This window comes from Cryptomeria japonica, chromosome 3 (genome assembly GCF_030272615.1).
Source record: "Cryptomeria japonica chromosome 3, Sugi_1.0, whole genome shotgun sequence".
In the NCBI taxonomy this organism is placed as follows: Eukaryota; Viridiplantae; Streptophyta; class Pinopsida; order Cupressales; family Cupressaceae; genus Cryptomeria; species Cryptomeria japonica.
This window is the reverse complement of record NC_081407.1, coordinates 152,811,546-152,824,196: the sequence shown is the minus strand read 5'-3', so window position 1 is coordinate 152,824,196 and position 12,651 is coordinate 152,811,546. Positions and strand designations below refer to the sequence as shown.

The 12,651-nt window shown below is 33.6% G+C and overlaps 1 protein-coding gene across 1 annotated transcript; it reads left to right on the top strand.

Annotated features, from left to right (window-relative positions):
- The first annotated feature begins 9,095 nt into the window (after positions 1-9,095).
- Positions 9,096-12,447, top strand: LOC131067786 (DNA replication licensing factor MCM4-like). The gene is made up of 4 exons (XM_059217218.1): positions 9,096-9,298; positions 9,455-9,536; positions 11,697-11,994; positions 12,110-12,447. The coding sequence occupies exons 1-4, from the start codon at positions 9,096-9,098 to the stop codon at positions 12,445-12,447; spliced, it is 921 nt and encodes a 306-aa protein (XP_059073201.1).
- Positions 12,448-12,651: the final 204 nt, after the last annotated feature.

Below are 12,651 nucleotides of genomic sequence, written 5' to 3'. Positions count from 1 at the left end.
GAAGCAATGAAGCAAATAATAGATAAAACAAATACACAAAAAATATGCTCAAAAAGATGAGAGCTCAACATTACAAAAAATGTGTAATGTGATAATCCTTACAATAAAATGAAAAGAATTAACCTCTAATAGGTCAAGAAACCCTAAAAAGGAAAACCTAGGCTTGCACATAATAATTAATAAAAGAATTAATTATTATGCACCTAAAGTTAGCTTAAGTGTAAAAGAGATAAAGGGAACTTAAATAATTAAACAAATATTGTTTAACTAATCAACTAAATACCCGAAAATAATAAATCTATTTTGGATATTAATTAGTAATTTTAATTTGTCTTTGGACATGTAGTGTCACGGTTTAAACACTTTGTTGGTGAAGTGGTCACCAAGGTTCAAATCCCTATTGGGTCATTGTACTCACAAGGCCTTGTGCCTTTTCTTGGCCATTGTGCTCACAGATTTGAACAAGTGAAGTGTGGAGATGAGGTCCCCCGTTTGTGGCCTCACCGATTCATAGCTCCGGGTCAAAAAGCGTTCACGTGGAGCCGGGGGGCGTGTCGTGCTAGCGTCACTGGTCACATTAAAAAGTTTACCAAGCATAGTTTTAAAAAAAATAAAAATTACTAATTTTAATTAATTTTAAATAATTAAATGTGTTAGGATAATAATGTATTTAAATGCAAATGAGAAAATGATGATCTAATTATGATAATGTTATGTTTTGCATACCATGTAAACATATCGATTATGATTTTGAGGATTGCCCTATTGATGTGCGAATGAGTTTGAATGAGTGCAAGTTTAGTTGAATATGAGAACATGGTCGAGGAGAGGAGTCTAGCCATTTGGTAAAGAATGGATACGATGGACATCACATACACCACATAGTTTCATGTAGTAATTGCATTTGAATGAAATGATGGATGTTTTCTAAGTGATTGACAATATTTTCTTATAATTGTTATCATGTTATTTTAATTATTATGAAAAATGAGTTTGTACTTGCATACCATGCTTGTGACTATGTCTACCTTTTCTTTTGTCCACTCTCTTTGATATGGATATTATTATTTAATTACATATTGTAGCATCTATCTACAATAGCCAATTCTTGGCTAAAGATATCAACCTCTTTTCCCCTTCGCTCACGCAACTCGAATTGCAAAAGTTACACATAGGAGCTTTGCACTTCTTTTCAAAGTAGAGAAAATTCCTCGTCAGTTTGCTACGTGTTAGTACCGTGAGAAAATAGAACTGGTCTAGAGAATACAGTTTGAAGAGCCCTGCCAATACACCACGTGTTAACATTGCAGAAGATCTAGCAGTCATCAAACAAAGACCTCAAGAACTTCCATGCCTTCCTGATATGTGTTTATTGTGTGTCCTACTCTGGTAAAACAATGGGAATGTCACTTGGAAATCAAGCATTATGTGGTGGTCATGCAAGGAGTTCTAAATGATCTTATTTAGCAAAATTTCATGTGTGTCGATGATTGGATCAAAGCAAAAGGAAAAAGAATGATCACGCAAGTGGAACTTGGTGTTTTATTCCCTCAAATCATGGATAAGAAGTTGTGAGGATGCAGATGGTGATCATGTCGGTAATCAAGGAAGATTTACGACACATAGCTCTCCAACACAGAAATGGTTATCTCCATCATCATCATTTTTCCTCCACAAAGATATTCTTTGTAACTAAATGAAGATTCTTTTTAGGCATGAGATCAAATATAAAAGGCCCAAGGGGATATTGTAAAGGCATATTTTTTTAGCTTCTAATGAATAGAAGGATTTCACAACCTTCAATCCTATTTTGATAATAGACATCTCCTCATTTGTTTAGAATGACATGTATCATGGATTTGGATTGTGTCAAACATAATAAAATACTAGATTGTGCCTTAGTCGCCTTTCTTATGTCTATTATGGGAAGTGTTTTGTGCTCCTAGATTAAACACATGATTACTTTTCTATCTGGGTTTTTCTGGTTGTCTAAATTTTCAATGGATGATAGATCATGTAGGGGATTTTACTCTTCTATTTTCCATAGGAATAGACACCAAGTTATACCATTCATTTCAGAATCTATAAAATGATGAACCATGATGGAAATTTAAAGGATTTACCTAATTTTGTTTTGCCTTTAAGGGTGCTTCACATGGTGAGGATCTGAATATTTCACCTTATGTCTTTAGCACTTTGTGTGTTTTGTTCTCCTCCCAACAATGAAGAGTCTATGGCATATTGTGCCCCTCCTACAAAATTGGTGGATTCTGGATGTCTTGTCAATGCGAGGATTAAAGTGTTGTAAAAGCTTTGCATTCACTATAAGCTTCACATTCGTTCAACAATTGCTTGGGTTTAGGAAATTTAGGTTTTTCTATCCCCTTTTCAAAACACGGACAAGAACGAAGAGAAAACTTCTACAATATTGGAGGTTTCTTCATAGGTTTCACTTGGTTCCACACCTGTGAAGCTTCTCAGATGCCCTTATTTAGGCCTTGACCTCTTAGGGATCAACACATACTTCATGTGCACATGCTTGGGAAATGAATGCTTGATATCAATGTATATTAAATCCATTCTTTTATACATACTTGTGATGAATATATGTATATGTGACCCTATTGATATATGTATACAAGAAATAGCTATGAACATGTAATTGGTATAACCATAGATGCACATGCCTATACAAGTCAATAGTGTTCTCTTTTTCTTCGCTGTGTATAAACACTTATAATGTATATATGTATGCATGATTACATCATTATACACATACATAAATATTTGTTCATATGTATATGTATTCATATATATACACATGTACACACCTACAAATATGTATAATAATATAGGCACACATATATGTATCATTATAATTAGTTTATATTATCTTATTTTATTATGCCTCAATTTAACTATGGAGGCCGATATATTTCAAAATAGAACTTAACATTTTGATGTATGCATTGTGCACTTTAAATCAAATGTTAGATTTCTTATAGCCATGGCTTAGTTCATAACCCACGTTATGCTATTCAAATCGATCTAAAAAGGCATACAACCAAAGTTGAAATATACATGCCTAAACATGGAAGATAGAAGATATTGAACAACACATTTTTACCAAACTTGGCACATTGCATTAGTTGAAGTATGGAGCAATAATGCAACCCAATGTGACAATCAAACTGATTTATAATTAGTAGCCAATAAAAACAATAATCCTTGCCAACTTTATTGTACATGTGGCATTTCCAAATTGTCACCAATGAGAAGAAAGATCTTATTCAATGTTCCCTCATTTCTGAGAAAGAAATAATATAGTTAAATCGAGGCATAATAAGAAAAGATAATATAAACTAATTATAATGATACATGTATGTGTGTCTATATTATTATGTATTGATCAAGTAGGGTTATTATTATTTTTCTATTATTTTCTTTGATCAATAATTTGAAAATCTTATGAAAATAGCATTGAAGTCTGAATCTTTCTTTGAATGTTTCTTCTGCCTACAAATCCTTATAGGAACTATTTTTATATAGAAAGTGTAATTATAAACATATACATATTTGTATATATAAATAATTTGATATTTTATATACACATTTTCATATGATTATAAACATATAACTACTCAAATAATTAGAATGTAGATGATTAAATATTGTTATCATTTTGAATCAATAAAATTATCTTGAAATCCAAAAACTTGTAAAGAAAACTACTTTTCATTATAGAAAACATAAACATTGAATAGATTTAATTAAAAAAAATTCTTCTCTATATATAACTATGTACATTAGCTTTTAGTTGTCAACTAAAATTCTATTGTCAACTTCACATTAACATGAAAAGGATAGGAAGTCATTAATTCAGTTATATACAAACCAAAAACTTGAAGAACTAAACATAATAGACAACTACATTACATTAACTTTAACTGCATTTTAATCTGATTGTTATGTTCTATTTATTTCTTGTTTTTGCTTCTGAACATATGCACATATATATGTATATTATATATATACATGCATGTGTCATACTATTGTTCTCTACTAAAATCTGCAATATGTCTTATCATGGATACAAATAGTCATATAAATAAATATATTAGAAATTGCATGTGAACAACCATATAGACAAATGCACCTAAAATTGCTTATGAACAACCATATAGACAAATGTATCAAAAATTGCATACAAATAGTTACCTTAAAAAATGCACAAAAATAGTCGTATAGACAATTGTTGGACATTATTTGCATAATAACAATCATGTAGTGAATATTAACTTTATGTATAAACATAATAGCCATGTAGAGAAATGTGTTGTTATTAACTAGTCATAATGAAAGATGCATTGTATAGGTTATCCCCATATGAATGATTGATTGAATTACGTATTTTATTAAGCTATGTTTCTAGGAAGGGGTGTCGAACATGGGTAAATAGAGAATGATGATCTTCTTTTCAAAAAAATCTATGTTTTAAAAGTGTTTTGGTCAAAGCCTTATTCATTGAAATAGATGAAATTTTTACAAATTTCTTATTATGTTTCTCTTCCTTATCCTGATAAAATGATAATACATTATCATATATTAGATGTGCATGTAGATGTATCAAGTTGCACCATAGTTTCCATCTACCATTGTGTAATGGTGTAAAATTAGGGCTTCCACAATTAGATATATGAAAACCACAAATTTTTACTTAGGGACCATCACATTAAAAGAGGGGTAAACCCAATAGATCTAGCCACAAATCAAAAAGGATAGGCTCAAAATCCTTATTAGGTTTACTAGATTTGAATTGATTACCCTTTTAAGTTGAATTGTAAAATACTGAAATTAGGTTAAATGTACTGAAATCGAAGTAATTATGCATTAACAATGAGCTACAGTCATCAGATCAAGCCACAAACCTAGATCTGAGCAAAGTAAGAATATTCAGTTCTGATCCTAGAAGGTCTCCTTAAATGTTGGGACCGGTATGCCCATCGCACCAGTCCTCTGCACTTTTCATCATCCAAAGGTGAACCTATTCGTCACTATAAATAAAGCTAATATTGAAGATCATAGCTTTGTACTTGCTTCCTACACACAGAAAGAAGGGGAAATAGGTTGGGAATAGGGGTTTGCCAAGTCAAACCTTGGTTCAGAAACTAACCTTGATTGAAATATTGTAAATACTAAAATAAGCAATGGAAAGATATACCTCAGATCTGCAATGACTAATAATGATGTTTTGCTTCTTGAATGTAATCAGATATATTGTATGAAACAACATGAACATGACAAAACCCTAATCACACACACATCCTTGCATATGAATGATGTAATTTTTCTTCACAATGGTTGAATGAAGAGTATGCAGCCTTGAAGATCTCTCGAATTGCTTGATGATGAATGCTTCAATGTTTGATTGTTTGGATATGGAGACTTAGAATGCTTGGATGAAATTAGGTTGATCAAATGTCTTTATATATGATATTCTAGGTCAATTTACCGATTAGGCAGACCTCCAACAGTCATATAGAGACACCAATTTCATTTCCCACTAGAGAGCTCCCTCCTCTTGAAAATTGGGCCCCATTGAGGGGGACCAGGGCATTGGGCATTCTGGTCCTAGGAACAAGGTGCTAGCACCCTGGTTCTCCTCAATCAAGGACCAAAATTTAGGTTTAGAGAGGAGGATACCACTCCAAAGAGTCATTTGGTAGGTGTATATGGTGTCAAAATGGAGTTAAAGCACTAAACGGACCCAGATAGGAGATGATGGGTAGACCCACTAAAGTAGGGGCACAAACATGAGGTGTAAATTGGCTCAATGGTAATTTACGATGCTATACATTGTTTTCTGGTAGATAGGCTCTTTGTATAGGGTCAATGGTTCTTCATGTCATGACAAACTTCGAGAAAGCATAATGGCTTCATGATTGGGTGAAAAAATGCCCAGGCCATGTTCTCGTCCTCAACTTATAGATAACCTCATGGTTGATGGTCAACAAAGACAGTTATATTAGGATTTAGGTGCCATAAACCTTGTGAATCCTTTATTTAAATTGTTTTCCTAATGTCTTTTTTTAATTTACCCATAAATGATTAAACTATTTAACTAACAATAGTGAAAGAGATCATGTAAAGGCAAAGTTACTTTTACCATTTGTCCTCTAGGAAAGGAAAAAATAGCTAGGCATCCCCTCTTGGAATCCTATATTTTGAGGTTGTTGGACACTTTTTAGGGTTTGTATTAGCATCTATGATGGTTATGGCAGTCATTATTGATTCTATGATAATATTTATGATGAAATCCTTATGCAGGTGCCCATGCACAAGAGATTCCTTATAATAGATGTAAGAGTGTCTGTAAGAGGCTATTTTGGGTGCTTTTGACTCATTTCAAGGTGATGCAAATGATGTTTTCCAAATGATTTTTTAGCATGTTGTTTGGTGATACCATTGTGGTATTCATCATCACAAATCTCTATAAATTGGGGCCTTAAGCTAGAGTTATTTATTCAGTCTTGTTTAGTTTTTAGAATAACTAAGTGCTAATAGATTTTATAGAGCTCTACAAGAGAAGTGTATTATTTTTGTAATATTCATTTGATTAGTAATATACTTTCCTCTCTTTCTATGGAGTTTTTTTCCGAAAGGGTTTCTCCATGTAAATCTATTGTTTCATGCGCAATGGTTTTCTTGTTCTTGTTTTGATTAAACAATCACTTTGATAAGGGTTAATTTTAGTTTCAAATTTACAATAATTTTCATTTACAGTTCATATTGCAAGCTTTATTCACCTTGTTTTACAACATTTGGTATCAAAGATAATTGTTTTGTTGAAGAAGGGACACCTTTCTCTATAAGAGCTGAAGGTTTTTTGCTACAATGAGAAAAGATGTTTTGTTGATTTTTTGTAGATTTGAGAAAGGTTGTATACCATGGCCTCCACCTCTCATCAAGATATTGAGAAGTTCAATGGCACTAGTTATGAGAGGTGGAAATTGAAAGTTGAGGATCTCTTGGAAGAGAGAGACTAATGATTGCCAATTTCAAAAGAAAAGAAACCAGGGGGTTCTTCCTTGATAGATGATGAATGGAAAAAGTTAGACAAGGAGGCATGATGAACCATTTATTTGTGTCTTTCTAACTTTGTCCTCTTAAATTTCTCTATAGAAGACACTGCATACAAGCTATGGAAGAAAATAGGTGTTATCCATCAAGCTAAGAGTGTGTCTAACGAGATTTACCTAAAAACACATTTGTATTCTTTGAAATTGAGGGATGGTGATTCTATTGTTGAACATTTGAATGATTTTAATTTGATTTTTAAGTCATCTTGCATCAATAGATGTTATTATTGAAGATGAAGATAAATGCATTCTTCTACTCTTCTCATTGCCTAATTCTTGGGAAAATCTAATTATTATCATAAGAAATGGTGGTGCAGAGCCTAAGATGGACAGTGTGATTCCCATACTTATTTAGAATAGATGAGGAGAAAGACCATGAATGTTGGTTCCTAAGATGCCTTGCATGTTTGAGGAAGGCCTAAGGAAAAGGGCCTAAAGGTGATAAAAAGAAGGATATGTCAAATAGACATTCTAAGACCCCTAGAAATAGTAGAGTGAAGTGTTGACTGTGGTAAAAGAGGGCATGTGAAGGAGTGTAGAAACAAGAAAAAGAGTACTGAAGCTTTCATGGATAAGTCCTTAGATGATGGTGATTCTGATGCTTTATTTATTTTGGCTAACTTTATTAGTATTGATTCTTTGCTTCTTGATTGAAGTGCTTCCTACCATATGACCCCTCACAAGGAGTTGTTTGTTTTCTATAAAGAATATGATCTGGAGGAGAATTTTTTCTTGTTGATAACACCTTAGTGAAGATTGTTGGAAAATGAAAGATAAAATTGCGTTTCAATGATGGAAGGATTATTTCCATTGATAATGTTTTATACACTACTATATTTGGCACCAATTTCTAACACATGTTTGTTAAAATTTTGATGAACTATCATCAGATTACTGACGAAAACCCAACAAAATTTTGTCGCTAAAATTTTGTTGTTTGTCCAACGTTCCTTTTTTCGTCAAACTTTTGATGAAGTGTCATCGGATGATGTCGCAAAAAAATGCAAGCGGTTTTCATCGAAATATCGACAAAACTTTCATTAGTCTTGCGACAAACAATCAACAGAAAACTTTGGTGATTACGGCAAAAAAACCATCCCACATACAACAACTTCGTCGGATATTTAAGTGGTTTAACGCAATTGTGACGATGTAGAGAATGCCAGTTCGATAAAAAATATCGTCGCACATACAACAACATCATCGGATGTTGATTTCGCAAGAGTCAAAAAACAAAGGATGCGAAATGGCGAATCTTTCGCTGTTTCGCATAGTCTAAATATGAAGGATGCAAAATAGTGAACCTGTCGTTGTTTCATGTAGCTAAAATAACGATTTGCAAAATAGAAAATACATCATTATTTCGCGAAAGACAATAAATGAGGATTGTGAAATAGTGAACTCAGTGCTATTTCGCAAAGGGCATCAACTACCACTTCGAAATTGGCAAAAAGGTCACCATTTTAGAAGGAGAAATAAAGTGGTTTGCAAAATGGCATCAAATCATTTAATGGGACAATGCACACATGTGGATCGGCCCGAAAATAATTAAATATTGCAAGCTATCTTGAATACATTTGAATGAATTGTCTTCCATTATTGCCTTGTGGTGATCGAGAACGCTGATAAGAAGAGATATTTCCTTGTCGTACACACTGAATGGCTAATATTTAGATGGATTTAATACCGTCTTATGTGCACTAATTGTGTGGATGAACTAAAATATTCAGAGGAATGATGGTAGAGATTGTGATAAATGTCGACGACGGATGGCTGTCATAATTGAGTGTGAGGTGTTTAAAGCTTGAGTGGACTAGGTGGAGTGTTGTTGGAGTGCCATTTTATTGGTATCATATGGTATGCAGAGTTGTCTTGGGTTCCTTACGCAACATGGAAGCCAATTTATCCTTCCATATGGACAAGAAATTAGTCCCATTTCTTGGACGATTCACGAACATGAGGCTGAAAGGTTTGTTTTTGTTTAAGGATGAGAACTTGTATGAGGTTGTGAAGATGTTGTTGGGAGAGGAAATTGTCCATGTATTTCATCGCTATAGGATGAACATGGAGGCATATTCATTGATTGTAGCCTGGGGTTTCCAATTTGAGGTTGAGGTGGACAAAGTGAAAAATGCCTTGAGAGTTGTAATTGACTCAAGGTATGTGTTAAACCTGGATAGTGTGTGTGCTCGTGTGGTCCCAATGATGGGCATTATTCCTGAGGAAGGGGTGGTTGTTCCAGTGGCACCTCTACCACTCATTTGATGGGCTAATGATGATTTCAAGGCAAGATGCAAAGCTCTTGCTTTTCGCAGGTGGCAGGCATTCAAAACTTTCAAAAGGTTGAAGCAATGTGATGATGTTTTAGGGGTTCTTCATGAAGTGGCACGAGCAGAGGTGGGTTGAGAGTTGCGACTGAGACCCTAGACTTCCTAGGCAATGAAGCGACTCTTAGAATTCTATGAGGACTCGGAGTATAGGTTGTTTCTGGGTTAATCCTATCATGGCCGGTGGAGTTTACGTTGTCTATTTGTATCTTTTTGTTATATGTCTGTTCTCTCCCCAATTATGTATGTACGTGGGGATTTCTGCTAGTAGTTTTGGTAGGCCAATTCTGCATGTAGTAGGGTTTGGTTTTTACTGGGATGGTGGTTTTGAGGGTGGTTTTGGGGTTTTTTTTTAGGTTGGCAGAACTCTGGTGGTTTTTCAATACCACCTATACTTGCATATTTGTAATATTTTGTTTCCAAGCAATACAATACATAAATTATCAATCAATATTTTTATTCCAAGAAATACAATACATAAATTATCGATCAATTATGGATCAATATTTTATTTCCAAGCAATACAATAATGAATACATTCTAACCAATAAGAAGGGTCTAACAATGCGTATATTCATGTGTATACTCTATGTATGCTCTGTGTCTATATATATATCCATGTGTATGCTTTGTATTTTCAAGTGTATGCTCTGTGTTTGGCTCTATATTTTTAGTTAATCTAGAATATGAGAATAACAAGAGTGAACCAAATAGGCTATGAAGGTCATAAATGTGTCATGCTTCTCACCTTTGTTTGAGAAAATTAAAATCAACATTGCTTGAGGACAAGAAAATTTGGGAAGGGTGAACTGTAATGTCCCTACTTTGAAATGTAATTTAATAATAAATAATAATAATAAAATTAAGGATTAGAAACTGTGAACTTATTTCTTGGATTAGAATAATAAAGGTATTTCTTTTGCATAAATTTACACGATTTGGCATGAGGCTTATTGTACATGTGCTAAACCAATTTTGTACCTAGAGCTAAATTTATCATTGAGATGTTGTGAATACCCAATCCACCTTTAGACTTATCTAAAGTCATGTTTTCTAATGAGATTGGATGAATTTTTTATTTTTTTAAATCTAGATTTACTTTTCAAATGAAATTTCTGACAACTCTCTAATTTTGAGACTACTGATTTAGGAACTTTCAAAACAACCATGTAATAATTGGGAATAGTGTCAAGAGCTGATTTTATAATTTGTATTCTAGATGTCATTGACAACCATTTTCCTTTCCAATTAGAGATCCTACTTTATAAGCTTTGAATGACTTTCTGGTAGTCTGAAGGTTTATTTTGAACCATGAAGAAAGAAATGCCAAAGTTCTTTCAAGGTAATTCTATCATTGGAAGCGTAGGACCCTAGTAATATTAGCTTTTACAAGACAATTAGAGTTAAGGATGTATACCTTGGATTTGGATGAAATTATCTTTTGACCAAAATCTAATGAGTATCTTACCAACAAGGACTTAAGAGTTGAATAGGGAGAACTACTATAAGGCACCCTACAAGATAGCGTTGAATAGGGAGAACTGCTATAAGGCACCCTACATAAATATATTTTCACCACTATCTCATTGTATGAATATTTCTTTAATAACTAATTTGACTATACTTGTTTATATGAGCAAACCTTAGTATAATTATGAGTATCTTCTGATTCAGTTTTGCAATTGCAGATCAATAGAGGTTAAAGGTATTTTCTTCCAAAATCCGATCAACATCTAAAATCAAAACCTTATTTAGTCATTTATCCTAGGGAACATTACAAATTTGTAAAATCAGAACCTTATTTAGTCAGAACCTTAAGGTACCCTACAAGATAGTGTTGAATAGGGAGAACTGTTATAAGGCACCCTACATAAATATATTTTTAACACTATCTAATTGTATGAATCTTTCTTTAATAACTAATTTGACTATACTTGTTTATGCTTTGTAGTACATCATTGGGTACTTTATCTTGTAACAAAATGCTGAAGTTGGAAGGAATGCAAAGCGTGGTTGTACAATCTGATGACAAAAAATGACATAAAAAAAAAATCTAAGAACCATAAAAATTTTGGACAAATTCTGTGAAAGAGAGAGTTGTATGCTTGAGCCCATAAAAGTTAGGAAATCTTGTGAAGGAGATGTATGCCTGCGGACTCCATGAGAGATGATACAAATTTTCTACCCCAAAAAGCCTTACCCACTCAATGTAAAAAATACAGTACTTCAGTATGTGCATAAATTGGCTCCTCGAGGCATTTATACAAGTGGTCATGGAAGTTCTGCAGTTGGTTTGACTTCTTATGTATCAAAGGATCCTGAAACTGGTAAAACAGTTCTAGAAAGTGGAGCACTGATATTGAGTGATAGGGGTATTTTTTGCATAGACGAGTTTGACAAGATGTCAGATAATGCTCATAGCATGTTACACGAGGTTATGGAACAACAAACAATGTCAATTGCAAAGGTTGGGATCATAGCATCTATTAATGCAAGGGCATTAGTTTTAGCTTGTGCCAATCCTAGCGGTTCACGCTACAACCCTAGACTTTCAGTTATTGATAATATCCAACTTCCTCCAACATTGCTTTCTAGGTTTGATCTGATCTACATAGTGCTTGATAAAAACTGATGAACAAACAGATCGACATCTTGCAAGGCATCTTGTTGCATTGCATTATGATGAGCCTGAGGACCAAATACTAGATGCATTGGACCTCCCAACCCTCACTTCATATATCACTTATGCAAGACAACATATACATCCTAAAATATCTAATGAGGCTGCAAAGGCTCTGATCTGTGGTTATGTTGAAATGCGTAGGAAGGGCAACTTCACTGGCAGTAGCAAAAAGGTTATCACAACAACACCTACTCAAATTGAAAGGTTGATAAGAATTAGTGAAACACTAACCCGATCTCAACTGGGACCATTGACATGGATCTCATCACTACGAGAGTTTCAGCTAGTGAAAGAATAAGACGAGCCAATCTTGTTTCATCAGTTAGGATTCTTATCATGCAAAAGATGCAAGTAGGGTGACCATAAAATTGATATAAAAAAAATTTTAAGAACCATAAAAATTTTGGGCAAATTCTATGAAAGAGAGATTTGTATGCCTGAGCTCACACAAGTTAGGCAATCTCGTGAAGGAGATGTATGCCTGTGGACTCCATGAGAGCTC